Source organism: Elephantulus edwardii, unplaced genomic scaffold (assembly GCF_000299155.1).
Source record: "Elephantulus edwardii isolate Elephantulus edwardi_28Jun2011 unplaced genomic scaffold, EleEdw1.0 scaffold00027, whole genome shotgun sequence".
NCBI lineage: Eukaryota > Metazoa > Chordata > Mammalia > Macroscelidea > Macroscelididae > Elephantulus > Elephantulus edwardii.
Window position 1 is genome coordinate 456,150 of NW_006399777.1, and position 18,923 is coordinate 475,072.

At 44.6% G+C, this 18,923-nt stretch overlaps 1 protein-coding gene across 1 annotated transcript in view; it reads left to right on the forward strand.

Moving 5' to 3' along the window:
• Positions 1-18,923, forward strand: part of CPNE4 (copine IV) — a 355,861-nt gene that overhangs the window by 211,102 nt on the left and 125,836 nt on the right. The window contains exons 3-4 of the mRNA XM_006883318.1: positions 8,834-8,905; positions 14,074-14,148. Coding sequence (XP_006883380.1) covers positions 8,834-8,905; positions 14,074-14,148 — 147 coding nt within the window. The remainder of the gene's footprint in view (positions 1-8,833; positions 8,906-14,073; positions 14,149-18,923) is intronic.

The window sequence follows — 18,923 nt, forward strand, 5'->3', positions numbered from 1 at the left end:
TTTCTCTTTCTGTCCCCGCCCTTCCGTCTGATGTCTATGCGTCTCTGGCTCCCAGTTTCAGCCTCTCTTCTGAGCCCCAGACTCATACTCAGCAGCCTCTGGGTACCAACTTCACCAGGGCAGCTCAGAGGAGTCTCAAAAGCAAGGCCCCCCTCTCCCCTGCTTCCCCTCTTCCTCTGAGGGTCCCCTCCTTACTCCCTACTATGCCCTTGGTCAGTGAAACCCCAACGCCTGGGAGCCTTCCCTCCAGCTTCAGAGTCACACGCTCTCCTCTCCGCCACCCAGCCCATCAGTCTGCATGAAGCCTCATCAGTTCAGATCGTAAACATCTCTATTCTCCAACTATCTGTCCCCTCCCTTATCCCTAAACTGCTCTGAGCCCAGCCCTACAGCTGACTCATTAGCCCTCTATGGGGATTGATTGGATGAGAGAGGGAGAGGAGGAATGCGGCATTTCCTGAGAATCTCCACGTGTCTGGTGCTTGGCATTTGTTAACACGCCCAGTGCTCATTCCCTTGGAGACCCAACCACACCTGCTGCTCAGTGGATTCTGACTCCCAGGAACCTGACAGGGAGAGTTCCCACGGCAGCAATCTCTTCTCTAGTCAGCAGATCGCCAGCCTCTCTCCCACAGCACTGCTGGTGACCTTGAACTACCAAGCTTTTAGCAGTCAAGTACTAAAAATCCTAACGCTCAGCTCATCATGTCCGTGATAAACCCATGAAGGAAGTAACATCACCATTTCACAGGTGAGAAAACTGAGCGGCAGAGAGGTTAACATGGTGACACCAGGACCAACATTTACATTTGTGACTCTTGTCCTGTATTAGCAAGAATTAGATGGCAAGAAAAAAGCTAGCAGAGGTGGGAGAGTTCAGTGGTCTTCACGGCACCTCAGAATTTTACGTCAAGCTCCTGGAAGGAAAGCAGTTGCCGTTGTGTCGTTGTCACGTGCCATTAGGTACACTATGCCACGTGGTAATCCTGTGACCGCCAGATGTGAGCCTTGCCTGTGCTGTGCCGTCCTCATGACCTCTGCCACACTGGAGCCTGTGGCTAAAATCACTGTGCTCATCATCTCCTTGAGGGTTGTCCTCTCCCTGACCCTCTACCTTCCCCACGTGGTCTCTCCAGGGACTGGTTCCTCCTGGAAACATGCCCTAAGGAAGTGGGACGAAGTCTCACCATCCTTGACTCTAGACAGCGCTCTGCTTGCATCTCCATCAACACAGACCTGTCTGCTCTTTTGGCAGTCCTTACACAGGCTGAATTCAACACCAGCGCGTCTTGTGGGTGGCCACCACCCAGCCAGTGGAGGCTTTCCTCTCACAGTGCTGCTGGACAGCTCTCCTTGACATTCTGGCCAAGTAGGACTACAAAGTGGACGGCTCTCATGGACCTCCTGACCAGGAAGGACTAGGGAGTGGATGACTCTCCTTGACATTCTGGCCAAAAAGGACTATGAAGTGGATGGCTCTCCGTGGACCTCCTGACCAGGAAGGACTAGGGAGTGGACGGATCTCAGTGGACCTTCTGACCAGGAAGGACTAGGGAGTGGACAGATCTCAGTGGACCTTCTGACCAGGAAGGTCTAGGGAGTGGATGGCTCTCCTTGGGCCTTCTGACCAAGAAGGACCAGGCAAGAGTCCTGGCAATCTCCTTCCAAATCATCCAGCGATGACCGTCGGGAACACAGTGTCACTATCGGCTGCTGCTGAATAGGCTCCAACTCTTCCCAAGCGCATGGGGCAGAGGGGAGCTGCCTCGTTGGATTTTCTTGGTTGTGCTCCTTGTGGAAGCAGATTGCCAGCTCTTCTCCTGTGGAGCCACCTACAGATTCAAACCAACAGCCTTTTGATTAGCAGGCCAGCCCTTAGCAAGGCTTCTTAGTCATAATAGTTCAAGCCAGAACCATCCATGGGATGCAGTGGGCAGCTGTATATGGTGTCACCATGAGTCAGAGCCAACTCGATGACGGCGACACCAAACATCCCCAGCACTCCTCTGTCACATCACCCGCCACCATTAGGTCAGAGTCCCCGTACGGACCGCAGGCTGTCAGGCTCTGGAAGCAGAGTGCTTCGTCTATCCCCCACAGAACACCTGGCTGGCTTGAACCACAGACGGTTTGGCTAGCAGCTCAATGCTTAGTCTAAAGGCACCAGAGAGACATTACAGTTGAAGGTGGTGACGGGACAGCAACTGTATGTCGTGAAACGGGAGCCTGGAGGGATGCTCACACGGGCATCAGGCTGCTTAGAAGTGTGACCATCTCCCCTTCACCTTGATTTCTACATGGCATGGCCAGGGGGGCGATGAGCGGAGGGTAGCCTGTACCTATCTGAGCCAGGTCATCTGTTATGGCAATGGAGATGAGGGTGGGTAATTAATACCCGGCAGCCCTTCAGTCCCCTCCTAGCCTCTCTCCACCCCAGCCCTGCTCATGAATTCAGAGAAAGGGCACAGCCTGTAATTACATTTGAAGTAATTAGAACCTTGCTGCATAGAAAGCTCAGGCTGGAATGGAGTCCCAGTGCTCTGAACCCTGCTTCCTTGGGTGGTCCTTCCGGAGCCACTCCTGGATGGCGCACTGCACTTTCCACATGCAGGGAGCACGCCCTGGCAGCTCCCGTCTCTGGACAGCTGGCAAAGCCCAGCTCTGTGACTTGTTTTGTTCCTGTGACTTTACCCAATAATGCAAGTCCAAGTCAGCAGAACAGATGAATTTAAAATCCTTTTTTAGAACACTATTCAGTCTGATCAAATTGTCCTAGAATTGTTTCCACACAGCACTCCCTTTTCCAGGCCAGTGGCCTCTGCTTCGGTATACATTCACGGTGCCTGGAGATGTCCTTACAAGGCAGGCTCTGGGGCTCTTGAGAGGAGCCTGGGGCTCTGCATTTCTCACAAGCTCTCTGACCCTGCTTCTGCAGGTGGTGGTTGGGGGGGTGGGGGGAGGAGCACACTGTGAAAAGCAAGAGGATATTTTTCTTGGACTTTCTATGCGTGTCTATGGGTCTCTCCCGACACAGCAACAATTTCAAACTTCTCTGTGAAACAGGAGCACTTTCATGTCCTAGTGAGTAGGGAGCTGCACTGCCAAGCCAAAGGCAGATGGTTCAAATCCACCGGCTACTCTACAGAAGAAAATGGGTAATCTATCATTTACAACCTCTGAAAATCCACTGAGGGTCAGCTATGAACCGGTTCCCACACAACAAAGAGAGAAAGAGAACGTGAGTTGACACAACATAATAAAAAACCAAGCCTGCTTTCAATTTTTCTTCCCCCAAAATCTTCACGACAAAGATGGAAGAAGTGGAAACAAAGCTATTCTTGAATAAGCCTTAAACCAGAATGCGATGTGTGACAGGCAGTCCGCCCACAAGACTGCAGAGTCAGGATTGACCTGGCCCTTTGTGTAGATGCATAGATGCAGCCAGTGTCACACACCTTCTCAGGAGAAATGACAGGCAGTCTGCAAGTAAAAAGACTGGACATTACCATGTGTCCCACACAGTGTAGTCCTAAATATACCTGGGAATTGGGGTGGCCTTTGTGTTTGCTACATGCTTCAATCTAAAGAAAGAATAAGATGTGGAATATGTCAAATGATAACTAGTAAACCATTAGCTACAGTGTTGATCCCAACTAGTAGTGACCTTTGTTCTCCAAGAAAAAAAATAGTAATAATGACTCTCTTTCCCCTTTACGTGCCATGAATAATCATCTATAACTATGTAGAGTCCATAGATAGATTGATAGGCATCTTGTCGTGGTTGAACCAGAGCGAGCTCCTAGGTGGGTTTTCACAGGCTATGAATCACAAGGGCGGAGACTGCTCTTCTTTCACGAGAGGAACAACTGGTGATCTTGAACCACTAACCACTGAGTTGGCAGCACAAATCTTTACTCGCTAGACCATCTCTAACACTAACCCTAACTCTAGTCAGCTTGAATAGTTAAGGAAAGGATACGTCCCTTGCAGACAACCTTCTGTGATTTTTAAACCATGCAGTGTTCCCTTGCTCTGTTCATACAGCAGCATCTTGATGGAGGTATTTATTTTGTATTAGCATATTTCCCATTATTCCCAATGTTAGTCATAGTTTGCTATGATCCACAGTCTGGTGCCTTTGCACAGTCAATAAAACACCAATAGACATTCTTCAGGTGTTCTCTGCCTGGGTGTCTCTGACATCAGCAATGATTCCTGGTGCCATGACTTCCAAACCTTTACTGAACTCCGGACATATATATGTACAATCGTTCTCTTTTATTTATATTTACTCTTAACAAGATCGTGACTAATGAATAAAATCTAGCAACTGAGGGGAAAAGGTGAACAGCCTGAGGAAAAACTATGGAAGATGCTTTGCAATGTTCTTTAAAATATTGAGCCGTTCTTATTTGTACTACAAACAAAAGGCAGGGCTTTCAAGGGTTCGTTTGTCTGCACTCGGATAACATTATAGGGCCTTTGGATCAGTGATTGGAGCAAAAGAACCAGGAAAGAGGGAGGAAGGACCAGGGCAAGGTCCTTCCATGACAATATTTACTTTCAGGCAACTCCATTCTTATCAGTCAGAGTATGATTTCCCAGAAGTCTTGGGGAGAGAAATGTGAAAGCCCTTTCCTAGAAATGAGCCTTGGAGGGTGTTTCTGTGTCTATCCCCTCCTGGTGTACTGTACATGGGATGTGGGCTAAACTACCCCAGCTACTCATGATCAAAGTGAGGTGTGGCTCGATCTCTGGACAAATTCCAACCCTCCATTCTGTGCTCGCATGCCTTGCACCGGGGACATTACTCCTCTCTCACCCACTATTTCATGCTTTCTTCCCTAAGCACTTGGCACTGCAGTTCTTTCTTCAGAAATATGTCTCCTAATGCTCTACACCAGGCCAGAACCCCCCAAAGGCATGGCATTGTGAGAAGTTCAAGTTGGATTCAGAAGAGGACATGGGATAAACAGAATCATTAATGATGTCCAATGGATCTTGGCTGAAAGCAGAGAATCCTGGGACGATGCTGACCTGAGTTTCATTTGCTGTTCATTCACTGTGACACTCAGAACAGCTTATGGACAACAGAGCAAGGAGACTTTTTTTATATGTACCTTTTAAGACAAAAAGAAGACAGAAGAAATACACAGAGTTACTGTACCAAAAAGAATTAGTGGACACTAACAATTTCAAGAAGCAATATATGATGAAGAACAAATGATAATGAAGGAAGATGTTCAAGCAGTACTGAAAGCCTTGGCAAAAATAGATAGGTAGATACATAGATTGATTGAATGATTGATTGATTTAATTAATTAATTAATTAGAAATAAGGCCCTAGGAATTGATGGAATACCAATTGATATTTTTGAGGGTTTTTTTTCTTATTGTGTACCATCAAATTAGATCAGATTAGCACAGGAGGACATTGCCCCTCCTTCTCCAGCAGAGCCTCTGGTGGACCAATTGAGAAGTTTTAACAAAGAGCTAAAGTCCTGGACATGCTCACTAGTTGGATGAGCGCCATCTAGAAACTGACCAAAAGAAATCCTTATTTGTTCCTATTCCAAGAAATAGATGATCCAACAGAGTGAATAAATTATTTAACACTATAATTAATAGCATATGCAAGTGGACTCTTGCTTAAGATTATTCAGAGATGGCTGGAATAGTATAATAAAAGGGAACATTCCAAAATTCAATTGAACTCATAAGAGTCTGTGAATAAGGGATAACACTGATGATGTCAGTGATGATGTCAGATGATCTAAAACCAGATATGCCAAAAGAAATTGACTTGTGTTCACTGACTATGCAAAGACATTTAACTGTATAGATGACAACAAATTATATCTAACACTGAGAAGAATGAGAACCCAAGAACACTTAACTGTGCTCACGAGCTGTAGACCAAGAGACAGCTGTCTAATATTACAAGGGAACACTGCCTAATTTAATACTAAGAAAGGTGTATGTCAAGGTTTTATCTTTCTTCCACACATATTCAGCCCATGGGCTGAGTACATAGTTTAAGAGGCTGGACTATATGAAGAAGAATGTGGCATCAGGATTGGAGGAAGGCTCACCAACAACATATGTCGTGCAGATGACACAACCTCGCTTGCAGTTAGTGCATAATACATGGAACACTGCAGAAGATCGAAGACCACAGCCTGCCTTATGGATTTCACATCAGCATCAAGAAGACAAAAATCCTCATTATGGGGCCAATGGACAATATCATGACAGAAAAGAGTACAGTTGTCAATGCTTCCCTTCTACTTGGATCCACAGGACCGCTCTAAAGTTCTACAGAAGAAGGAAATCCATTTAAAGACTAAGATGTGCATGATCCAAGCCATGGTCTTTTCAGTTCTTCCTTTACATCTGAAAGTTGTACAATGACTAAGGAAGACTAGAGAGCTGACGCCTTTGAAGTGTGGTGTTGGAGGAGAGGGTTGAATGTCCCCTGCACTGTCGAAAGAACAAACAGGTCTGTTTTGGAGGAAGTGCAGATAGGTTACTCCTTAGAGGTGAGGATGGTGAAACTGTCTCACGTCCTCTGGGCACGGTGTCAGGGGAGGCCAGTCCTTAGAAATGGACATCATGACGTGCAAGGTGGAGGGTCAGGAGGAAAGAGGAAGCCCCTCGAGGAGATGGACTGGTATAGTGACTGTGACAATGGGCTCAAGCCCATTGGAGACCCTGAGGACGGTGCAGGACAGGACACGATTCAGACTTGTTCACGGGGCCACTATGAGGCATAGCTGCTCTTGTCACTGTCATCGTCACCACCACTCCCTTAACTGACTTTCTAGTGTTCTGACTATACATTATTTCCAAGTAAGGATAACTGAGGTACGTCTGAGTCAAACAAAGTAAGAAATGCTATTTCATTTTCTCATCCTCAGTAACTCAAACTAGAGACCACATCTACTCGGTGTGTCAAGGAGCAATGCAGAACTACTACTAATTTAGACCAGATGCATGTTCTCTGAAGAATAGTCATCCTGGTTCACAAAAGACAGCGAGAGGCTTTCTCCTGGGGTAGTGAGGAAGCACTAAGATGGGACCTCACCACCACAGGGCAGACTAAGTTGTGGGGATTTTCTGCCTTCAGAACTGCCTCTCAATAGATGTTTGTTTCACCAGGATTGGGAATTCTTTGAGGCAACCCCTATCACTTGGCTATAGGATGGAATAAGTAACAAAGAAAGGAAAATTTCATGTTAGCACAATAACATCCTTTTAAGGCTCAAAATCATTTTACCCATCAGCCATTTGGGTAGTACTATGAACGGACCCCTTCAGGGACTCCCACCTTACCTTGACGGGAGGAAGCCCACATTTATGAGATTACTGTTTCCATTTGCTCCCTATGCATCTGAAAGTTGGCCTATGACTAGAATGATAGGATGAATCCATGCCTTTAAATTATATTGTTGATGAATACTGAGTATCCCATAGATTGCCAAAAGAACTACAAATCTGTCTTGGAGGAAATGCAACCAGAGTGCTCCTTAGAGACAAGGATGGAGAAACTTTGTCTCACGTTGGACATGTTGCCGGGACTGGCCAAGCCCTTGGGAAAAGACATCATGCTGAGAAGGGTGGAGGGCCAGCAAAGGAGAGGAAGCCCTTTAACAAGATGAATTGACACAGTGACTCCAACAGTGAGCTTGGCAGAGACCATGAGGATGGAACAGCAGAGGGCAAGGTTCAGATCACAGGGTCACTGAGTGATACAGTGCAGTCAGTGGTACAAAACAAAAAAGAACAAACCAAAAAACAAAACCAAGAACAAAGAGGCACATGCAACCTTCTGCAAAATTTCAAGATTTCTATATTCAAAGTTAGCTTCATCCTGGGACAAACCTCCACAAGGCATCAGTACAAGATACCAAAGGTTAGGAGTTCAAGTTCACTCAGCAGCACCATGGGTGAGAAGGGCTAACAGTAAGATCCTGTGAAGATTAAAGCTTGGATAGCTCTCAAGGTGGTCCATCCCACTCTCGAGGGGAGAGGACTGCCCAGCGCATACACACCAGGAGACACAGACCCCTGGCCGCATCCTGGGTGGATGGCCATCAGACACCACAGTGACTTTGTTCTCCCAGGCACAGCAGGGCTCGGCTTTGAAGGCTTTTCTGCTCCAGGTTACATGTGCATCAGGGCTTCCGTGCCTTCCCAGAGCTCTCATTCCAAAACGGAAGCAGGAGCAAGTCTGGAAGAGCTTCTAAGAATAGGTCCCAAGATGATGATGGAAATTGTCATTGCACATTGGTTGTTGACACCAAATCATAACGCAGACCACAATCACTCCTCTCGAGCGTGTGTTTCCTGATGACTCGCTTTCCCATTTACTAATGAATATATTAAAACCAGAGCTCCTGAAATGATAGATCCAGGAGGTATATATTTAGACTCTGGGTTCCATTCTCTTCCTGTACCCGTTCCTCACTTTGCACAGAGATTTAGTGCTAATTTGAGATCATTCTGAAGGTTCATCTACTTTATTTTAATATACATGTTCAATTTTTTTCTAACTGATTTTGGTATAAATGTCACAGCACCAATTAAGCCACCTTGTAATTGAATAAATGATCTCTAATTTTTAGTCACTCACTTTCTTACGTCATGCTTCATAAGAAGCAAGGAAAAAGATGAGAATAATTTGTAGAGAGGTCCATCAATAAGCCTTGGAATATTACTGGAGATCAATTGTCATAATTCCTAGGAGGGCTGTGCATGACATTTTGTAGAGGAAAAAAGAAACCAACGTGAAGTCGCATGGCAAACATCTCCATCTCTGTTTCCTTTTGTGCAGATTGTCTCACAGAGAAAGCTGTCCAAATGCCTGCTGAAGCATGGGAGCACAGCAGGGAAGTCCTCAATCACGGTAAGCCTCCCCGAGCACCCCTTTTCCAGGCACAGCACCCCACAGAGCCGGCTGGGTCAAACCAAGCATTCGGGAAGCAAACCTGCCTTGGAGGCCTCTGGTCACCTTTCCTTTTCCCTTCCTGTCTGCTTCCTGCCTGAGGTTGCCCTTTCTACCGCTGGAACAACAGAGCTGACCCAGCCCTCACCTGCACCGTCCTCACTGTCTCCACTGAGCCCAAGTCCACTGGTGCCGTCACTGCACAAATCTAGGCCGTTGAGAGTGGTCTTCTCTTTGGCTGACCCTCCACCTTTCCCAGCATGATCTGGTTTTCTGAGGACGGGTTCTCCCTGACAACACGCAGTATGTGAGATGAAGTTTCCCCACCCTCGCCTCTTAGGGGCACCCTGGCTGCACTTCCTCTCAGATAGACCTGTTTGTTCTGTCAGTGGTCCGCGGGCTATTCAGTGCTCTTCTCCTACACCTAATAACTGACCACCACAACAAACTCTAGGAAAAGGGATTTTAAAAAAGGAAAGTAAGATCATTTTCTTCTACTTAACCTTTTTGCAACTGCAATATAGCTTTCAGGTGAGGAAAATATAAGAGTTATCTGACACAGTAAGAATCTGAAATTACCTGGGTCATAGATCACCAAACATATCTATCCTTACCACTCATTTAAGTGGGGAATTAAAATTTTACAGAAATACATAAAGGCACCTGTTTGCTGGTCTAGTAGAGATGGGCCCTCTTAGTAACATTGCAGCCTGGAATCAGTCTCACGCCCATGGCTCACCTTTCATCCAAACATTATACAGATTTATAAGGTGATGAGAAACCCCAGGGATGTGCTACTTCCTTAGAATAGTGGACTTATGATACCAAAAGGGCAGGGACCTGGAAAGACAGGGTCATGATGGGCAAGGTCCAGTGGTGATTAATTTTATAAAAGATAAGCAGTATGTGGTTGGAATCTAGTTTGGAAGTGGCATGCAGCAGCTGGAATCTACAGAGGTTTGTTTGCTGCTTCTGGTGAGGATTAGGGTGGAATGTTGACTCACTAATGGGTGTGAGATGATTTGATTCGGCCTCCTATTAAAGAACACATTTGGGCCCAAGGGCCCTCAGGCCTGGTTTTAATTGGTTTTGGTCAAACCAATAGCATTGGTCTGTCCATTTGCTGTACAGAGGTAATTCGTCGTTTCTGTGATGCTAAACACTGTTGTGACACTGATGTGTCAAATGTGATAGTGGTTACCCATAGTGGACAGTGTTTGGTGGAGCTTTCCAAAAAAAGAAGCTTGGAAGCAGGAGTGACACCCTTTTCTGAAATAGCATGCATCCTGAAACTCTATGAACATGGAGAAACAATGAAAGTTATATAAGTGTTCAGGTCTTTCATTCATAGGGTTGCTATGAGTCATCTGACTTGATGGCACTTAACAACAACAACAACAACAATAACAGTGCGTGGGAATGATTGTATGTAATATAGAATGAATGAAGGATAGTGTGAAACACAATGTATATGAACTTTGTAAGAAAACCAATATAAAATAATTTAAAAAAACCCAACCAACAACAAAAAACAGGGCAGCATTCCCCTTGGGAGAAAGCTGAGAAGGCAGGAAGGGCTAGGAAAGGACAGATGGAAACAAGGGCCTCCGGGGGAAAGTTGGAAAAGTGTAGTTGTAATGTGGGGAATGCCATACTGTGAACTCTACTAGGATGGCTAAATGGAAAACAAATGGCTCTGTAAATGTTCACTCAAAGCACCATAAACAAATAAACAATTACTAAAATGGAATAAGCAAACCAAGGATCAGTTTGTTGTGTAAGCACTAGCAGGCCAACACTCAAAGTCCTCTTGGCTCTAGTTTGGAGCTTTACTGTCTGATGGGAGCTCTGGTGGCCCTACTGGGGAATAGCTGCACTGCACTCCTGAAGGTGGTGGTGGTTGTTGACCATTGAATTGTAGTGCTGGAGAGGAGTCTTGAACATACCATGTATGACCAGGAAAAAAACAACAGGTCTGTCTTAGAGACGGTGAAACAAAGTTTCCCCTTGGAGGCTAGGATTCTGAAGCTCCATCTCACTACATGGTACATGGCCAGGAGAGACCAGACTTGGAGAAGGACTTTATGCTTGGAAGGGTGAAGGGGCAGAGCGGGAGAGGAAGACCCTGGATGAGATGGATTGATACAGTCAGTAACTGGGGCAATGGGGGGAGGTGTGTTATAGTTAGTGAGACTGGCTGAGGAAAGGGTAGGCTTCAGAGCTGTTATTGTACACAAAGTTGCTATGAGTCCCAAGCAACTCGACAGCATGCAATCACAACAAACATCAACAATAACAGTATTGGAACAAAGACAGAGCATTTTTATATTTGTAGAATGTCTTATCGCACAATGCCAGGAGCATGTCTAAATAAAATCTTAAATCTTTGAACAGAACTCACGGTATTTGAAGTCTTAACATCTTGCATTAGAGGCCTTGAGAAAAGCAGTAAAGTGGTCCAGCGATTTAGCCCTGTGGAGGGAGAAGGGGGAAAAGGACCAGGAGAAACTGAGTTGCAAAGGAGGTAAATTGTCAGGAAGCAAACCCCCCAAGTGCCTTTCAACATTCTCTTTTAACTTGGAAATGACGGATTCATTTTTTAAAAAACAGTGTTCTGAGGAGAAAATTCAAAAGAGTTCCCAGTGGTAAATGTTGTGGCTATTCTCACAAGAACTTAATCTGAATTTATTGCTTGAACATTTGAAAAGACACTGCCCTGTGGAAACGTACTCTTGACTGCTACACTCAATTATGAATCAAATGGGTCTTTGAAGACACCAGCGGAGTTCTACAAAGCTGTGGGCCCAGAGATGCTCCTCCCAAAGTCTGCGTGACCGGGAGCTTGTCGGAACACGGGTTCAGAATGATTTGCCGCGGTTCCCTTCCAGACATTTCCACCTTCCCTCTAAGTTAGGTTAGAGATTCGGGCTTTTCCTCTACGCAGCCCAGAAAACGTTCATGGTTTTTGTCAGTTTAGTTATTTAAATTCTCCTCTTTAACTTGGGTTCTTGGATCAAAACATTGATTTCTGTGACTTCTGGAAAATAGCTGAAAGTTTGAGAGTGCACATTCCTGGATGTTTGTGACTGGGAGCCACACATTTCATCAACTTTTCAAAGGGAGCTGTACTGCAAAATAGAGGCCACCTTCCAAGTGGAGTTCAAGTTCCCTCAACGACAAAGGACGGCTGGACACCTTATCAGGACAAAGGAAAGTTAATGGTTCCTGCCTTATCAAACCTCCCTTGAGGTTTTGGACATTTCTCAGATTCATATGCGCTCCTCCTCAGTTGCCCACACTTTTTTGGAAGATCTCTCTCATCATGATAGATGTGAAGAGATTGAGATTGTTAACAGTTTTAGCTTGCTTGGCTCTACAATCAACAACCTTCGTACTCGTAGCCAGGAAATCAAGATGAATTGCATCGGGAAAATGTGCTGCCAGGGATCTCTCCAGAGTACTGAAGAGCAGTGGTGTCAGTCAAGAGACAAAGGTGCACTTGATGCAGGCCAGGGTCTTCCTAATATTTGCTGGGCATCAGAGAGCTGGACAACGACTAAGAATGATAGAAGAAGAAGTGATGCATTTGAGTTGTGGTGCTGGAGAAGAGTATCGAATATTCAATGGACTGCTAAGAGAACAAACAGGCTCCTTCTTCTGGAGAGAGTGAACCCAGAGTGCTCCCTGGAGGCAAGGATTCTGAGGCTTCATCTGACATACTTTGGCTACTTCTGGCATGTTGGATGGAGGGGACAGTGCAGGAGTGGAAGACCCTGGATGAGATGGATTGACTCAGTAACTACGGTAAAGGGGGTAGATGTGTCAGAGATGATGAAATTGGCTCAGGACAGAGCAGAGTTCAGAACTGTTGTGCATAGGATCACTGTGAGCCGGAGTCAACTCGAAGGCATAGATCAACGACTCTCTCTAGACAATAGTGTTAGCTTTCCTATTATGTAGAAAATAACTTGAGTTTCTCAGAGCCTGCCAGTGAGTACTCAGAGCAGATGAGCCCAGCTCATAATAAAAGAGCTGAACTCAGAAAGAACTGAAATGGAATTGGATTAAACCTCAGCATCTCGGCATAACCAATTTGTCAAGCCTGCCCATGGGCGGTGGTGGAGACACACTGCTATCTCTAAATGACTTAGCTGATATACAACTAGGCTGGGCCTTAGAATATTACCGTTAGTGCGTTCTCCTGACTTGCCACCAGTTTCTGGTCCAAGAGTCCGAGAGTCACAGGTTATTAAATACAGGAAAGTGGCTGATGATGAAGAACATTCGTCTATACTTCTCTCTTTCCTTACACCTAAAATTCTTGTCAGAAGAGTCCTGTTTTAGGATGTTAAGTCCTTGCTTTTCTTTTCCTTTATGAATATGCCTCTCTCCTTCATCCCAGAAAGTCTAGGAACAGCTGTTTGGTTTTGGCTTTTCCAGACTGAGGCTAACAACATTTCTATGACAATTGTTTGTCTAGAGAGGATCCGGAGACCCACTTATACCTTCACTTCTTGACCATCTGAGCAAACAAATAAAAATAATATTATCTTCCTCCTCCTTTTTACCTTTCTATGAAGGAAAAAACCCAGATTTTTCATGGGAGTTTCATCCTAAGCTATATGATCTTTAAAGAGAGGAAAACAAAATTCAATTGCCACGGAGTCGGAACCAACTCCTCGCTGACGCTCCAGTGGGTTCTCAGAGACTGTAAATCACACGGAAGGGCTTGCTTCCCTTTCCCCCTGGGGCCCAGATCGCCTGACTTTGGGTTAGCAGAGAACCCCCTAGCCACTCGACCGCCAGACCTCCCTTTACAGAAGGAAGGTGCTCCCAGCCCTGCTCCAGCAGTGTCTTCCTCCAGCGTGTGACCATCTCTCCTTTCCTCATACTCAGCATAATGAGATTTCAGCACCTGCTACTAGCTGTTTCTGGAGTGTTTTCCTGTATACCTAGAAATATTTTCTCCTGTTCTCCAAATTCAGGTCCCCCGATTGTGGGGAAACTCTTTGTCCATCCTTGGTTTGGGGGATGACTTTAAACCCACCAGATCTAACTTTGGTCTGGGGGGAGGGGCTGGGCTGGGCAGTCTACCCTCTGTCACAACTGACCCTTGCATTTCTGTCCAGGTGATTGCTGAAGAGTTATCTGGCAATGATGACTATGTCGAACTTGCATTCAATGCACGGAAATTGGATGACAAGGTAAAGTGTTTGGCATTAACCTTATTGGAGGAAGTAATAAAGCGAGCACACACAGTTTAATCAGATTTTCGCCTGCAGCTGTTTCTCCCTTTCAACCAACATTATTAAACAGATCAGAGATGCCAGAGAGTTCTGCGTTGTACGGTTCCCTCAACTTGAGAAGTGGTTAATGAGTCTGTGGAGGGACTGTAATTAAAACAGGGCAATTGTAGACTACCAAGTCTCCATTTGTTTCCAAGTGCTGTTCGATGTGCACAGATAAGAATGGTTTTATCCCATCCTTGGCATATTCTTCTCAGGGCAAGAGAAGATGTGAAAGAAAAGTGACCTTTGGTAAGCACCTGCATTTTGCAGGCACAGAATTGGGAGTTTTCCATGCTTTGTCACTTTGATTTGCTCTAACAACCCTATGGAACAAGAAATAGAATATGTTTGTAGATGAGGAAACAGATTCCCAGATGAGGTAGCTTGTTAAAAGTCATTTGTGTGTGTGACTCGGATACTCGGAGATGCAGACACCAAGGCAGGATGAAATGTGTGAGGATTTGATTAAGGGGAATGACTGAGTCACAGAGAGGCGGGAATGACAAGGTAAGAGACAGTCTGAGAGGCCTGACAGACTACATGGAAAGCCGGGGCGACCCCGCCGGAAGGAGAGAAGGAATGAAGGGGAGCTGAAGGCTCCTGGAGGGCATGCCTTAGAAGAAAGCACCCCGAGCCCCAGGTGGCCACCTCACGAATCCTGTGTCTCCCAGAAAAGAGGCCGCCTCTTGTTCCCCACCACACAGTGAACTGGGGAGGGGGCAGGGAAAGAGAGGGGGCAAAAAGGGGCACAATGAATGAATGAAAATCACAATTAAAATTAAAAAAATATTATAAAAAAGTAAATCAACTTCTCAAGCAACTTCCTGAAGTCTTGAGCTGTGGCTTGTAGTCTAAGCTCCATCCCCTTACACCTGTAAAAGACACTCAGCCCACTTGTCCGTTCATGCATTCACATATTTATCTATTCATTTATTCATCATGAATTTATTGATTTGTTCATCACGAATTTGTGAAATCTTTGTTGGATGCTTATTATGCACAAGATACTAAGGAAAATAGATATTTTCAATCTCTCACTACAACCTGGAATTTTCCATAGATTTAAACAATAAATGAGTTAATAATAGGATAGCCATGGTAGGTAATATATGTATAAACAGAATGTTCTGGGGAAGGTAATTTGGTCTTCCTAGGGACATCAGCAAAGACTTTTTCCTTGTATACTAACAATATTTGGGTATTTTTAACCCCCTAAGTAGATTGCATGAAATGCTCATGAACTTCTATCTCATGGCATTAGCTTGATTATATGCTGAGAATTGCAGTGTGTATCAAGCTCAAGTAGGTGTGTTTTTCACCCTCATCTCCCTATGACTATTAATACTTCTTACAGATCATCTTCCCAAATTTCAAAGTGATCCACCCAGTTTCTTTACAGTATCTTTTATGGATATATAATACATTACTGGGTCAGCATGCAGCAGCTTTAAGCTACGTAATGACTTATAATGACCACTCTCCACTCAGTGGTCTCTTAAGTACCTCTAATTTGTCCTCCAGCTGACTTAAGTTACAGCATAAGGTACGTTAGGGGCTGTTAAGTGGGTCCTTTGGCTTGAAGGGATTTGAACAGTTTTCCTTCAAACAAATGGATGCTTGATCCTAGAGTGCACAAGCTCCCCCCATTCACAGGGCTCTGGTCATTCCTATCCTTTACTGCCCTCCTTTCCAGGTCCTTGGTCATTGTTGACTACCGTGTCCCAGTGCTACTGAACCCAGATTCTTGAGGTGTGCTAGTGTTTTGTCCAGATTCCTGAGTAATTCTTCTGATGCACATAGGGCTCTAATTCTTAGATAATCCCAATAGTCTAGCTTGTCCTCTGCTGATTGTGTATATTTTTAGTCAAAATGTATAGTCTATTTATGCTATAAATTAGAGTTCATTAGTTTTATATTTTCTTCTGTAATATTTGTAGTTTTAGGTTTTATGCCTAGGTTCTTGATCCATCCTACATTAGTTTATGGTGTGAGGTATGGATCTTGTTTCATTTATCTGCAAGTAGATACTCAGTTTTACTAGCACCTTTCGTAACAAGGATGGCTTTTCCTTAATTAATGAATATCACCTCTTTATGTGGCATCCACCTCCTAAACAACATGCATCCAGAAACTCTATGAACTTTGAAAAATGTTGATAGTTGTAGAGGGGCTTCAGGCCTTTTTTTCACAGGGTCGCTATGAGTCGTGCTTGACTTGAAGGCAATCAACAACAACAACAACTTTGTCAAAGATCATTTGTCCATAGGTGAGTTCTCACTTCTGTTATATTACACTGTAATATGAAATGTTCCAAAGTAATCATTATATCTATAAATAGGTACTTTCTCTAACATTAATCTAATCCATGTAGAGGAGGGATGTACTTTTTAATTCCTAAAAGCAGATTTATTACATTAGCACTCATTTGGTAATTAAGTAAATTAATAAGTACAAGATATAGTTTTAATGATTACTTTAGACCATTGGAGCCAACAAAGTATTCTTACTACACTCATTTCTGAGGAAGTGCATGTCCGTGTCAGAACTGGCTTTTACAAAGATGACATCCACATTGGCCATAGTGATCATTGTAGACAAGTTTGTTCTGGGTGTTAGGGTTCCATGGCACTGGGTTGACCAGTGCTATACAAAGCCTACGCCAGTGAAGCTGCTTCCGCAAGTACGAGTCTGTGGCGCTGATTAAATTTCTCAGCTGGCCCAGCCACTCTTCCCTATTGCTAGCTCCTCCCGATTAATATCACCTCACTGACCCCTAAGCCTTGAATTGCTGTTACCACTTAGGTAGTTACAGATTGTTCTTAAAAGAGAATAATGTCCAAGGTACACATTTTCCCCACTAGTCAAGTGAAACTACTTACTGTTCGGCTGTAAGATCTTGTTTAACCATTTTTTTCCCCTTTACTATATTTTATTAGTTAATTTTAAGGAAAGTTCACATAGACTTTGGATTTCCATTCATTCGTTGTTGCACTTTTCTCCCTGCCCAACCTCCCCCCCCTACCCAGTTCACTCTTCTCTTTGAAAAGTAAAAGAAAAATTCTTTCATTGCTATGCAATCCCTCCCTCCAAATCCACTCCATTATGCAGCCTTCGTTTTGAAAAGTAAAAGAAAAATTCTTTCATTGTTACACAAACCCTCCCCTCAAGTCTTGTTTAACTTTTAAAGATTATCTTGAGGCAGTTGTTTTCGGGGCCTCATCCAGCCCTCTTGTCTCTAGATGGATTTGAAATGCTGCCCTTTATTTACCCCATTTTGAGCAGTTTCTTGTAGCAACCTTGATTAGAATGTTCAGTAAGGGCAGCCCGACACCATCCAGTCGTGGGCTCCTGGAAAGGAGGCCGTGGTACATGCAGTCAGCCAGCCACATTTTCCCGCTCATTTCCCATCACAGTTTCTCCTCTTTTCTCCTGGGTTTGTCCAGTTTAATAGAGAACAGTTGTCATGCTTTGGAAGGTCACTTGCAAGCTTTTAAGGTTCTCATCATTATACAACAACCTAAAAGGTAGACAAAATTATTAGACCAGTTAACTGGGGTTTCTCATAAAGCTATGACCCCAAACCTCCAAATAAAAAAAAAAAAACTGGATCCCATGGGGACTTTGGTCTCTTGTCTGTTTTATTTGATTTGTCATTATTGTAAATATATCTATCTCACAACTTTTGCAAATTCAATCTTTCCTTGGTGTATAACTACGTTTATGGCCTGCCCGATTCTGCTCTTAATTATTGTCAGTCCTTGCTTCCTCATTCCCACCACTGGTTGCCACTAACAAACTTTGATCTTTGTACTTTTGCCTTACTTTATCTTTTTCTGTGAGCTCAGACACTCTTTGTCCTTCTGTAACAGACTGACTGCTTTCCACACCGTGTCGTCAAGCTTCATCCACAGCGTAGCATATAGAGAGACTTTGATTCTTTATCTGTCTGAGTGGTATTCCATTGTCGGCATGTACCACTTATTGTTCACTCACTCTCCTGTTTATGAGAACTGAGACTGCAATGAGCAGAGTGCACAGGCCTCTGGGCCTCTATGTTCACATCTCCAGGTATATGCTCACCTCACTGTGCCATCAAGTCAGAACCAACTCATAGTCGGTCCTCCAGTGGGTTTTCAGAGCCTGTAAATCACATGAGAGAAAATTGCTCTTCTTTATTCCAAGGAACAACTGGTGGATTTGAACTGCTTGTCCCCGGGTTGGCAGTGCAACTCCCTACCAACCAGACCACTAGGGATCTAGAGGGGCCAAATTTCTGAGTCATAGGGTAGTTCTGTTTTTAGGATTTTGAGGGCCCAAGGCCCATCGTAATGCTGGTAGTCAAGCTGAGAAAGCAACAAATGACCACACGAGAAAATGAGAAAGCAACAAGTGACCATAACTAGATCCAAAATGAGGGATTTAAAAGCTATGAATTCTGAAGATAAAATTCCTGTGAGCTCTGTGTGAGTTGCTTTCTTTCGGATGCGGCCGTCCCTGTCATTCGTACAGTACTCACAGGATGTCCTCACAATCCTCGCTTCTGTCGCTAACGGGCATCGCAGCCAGCGAGGGGCTGGGCTCCCCCCTCGGTGTGCACCAGCTCATTCACAGATGAGGCCGCAGAGACGGCAAGAGAGGCAATATCTTATCCCAAAGAACCCACATCAGATGTTGTGGAGAAAGGATTTGAA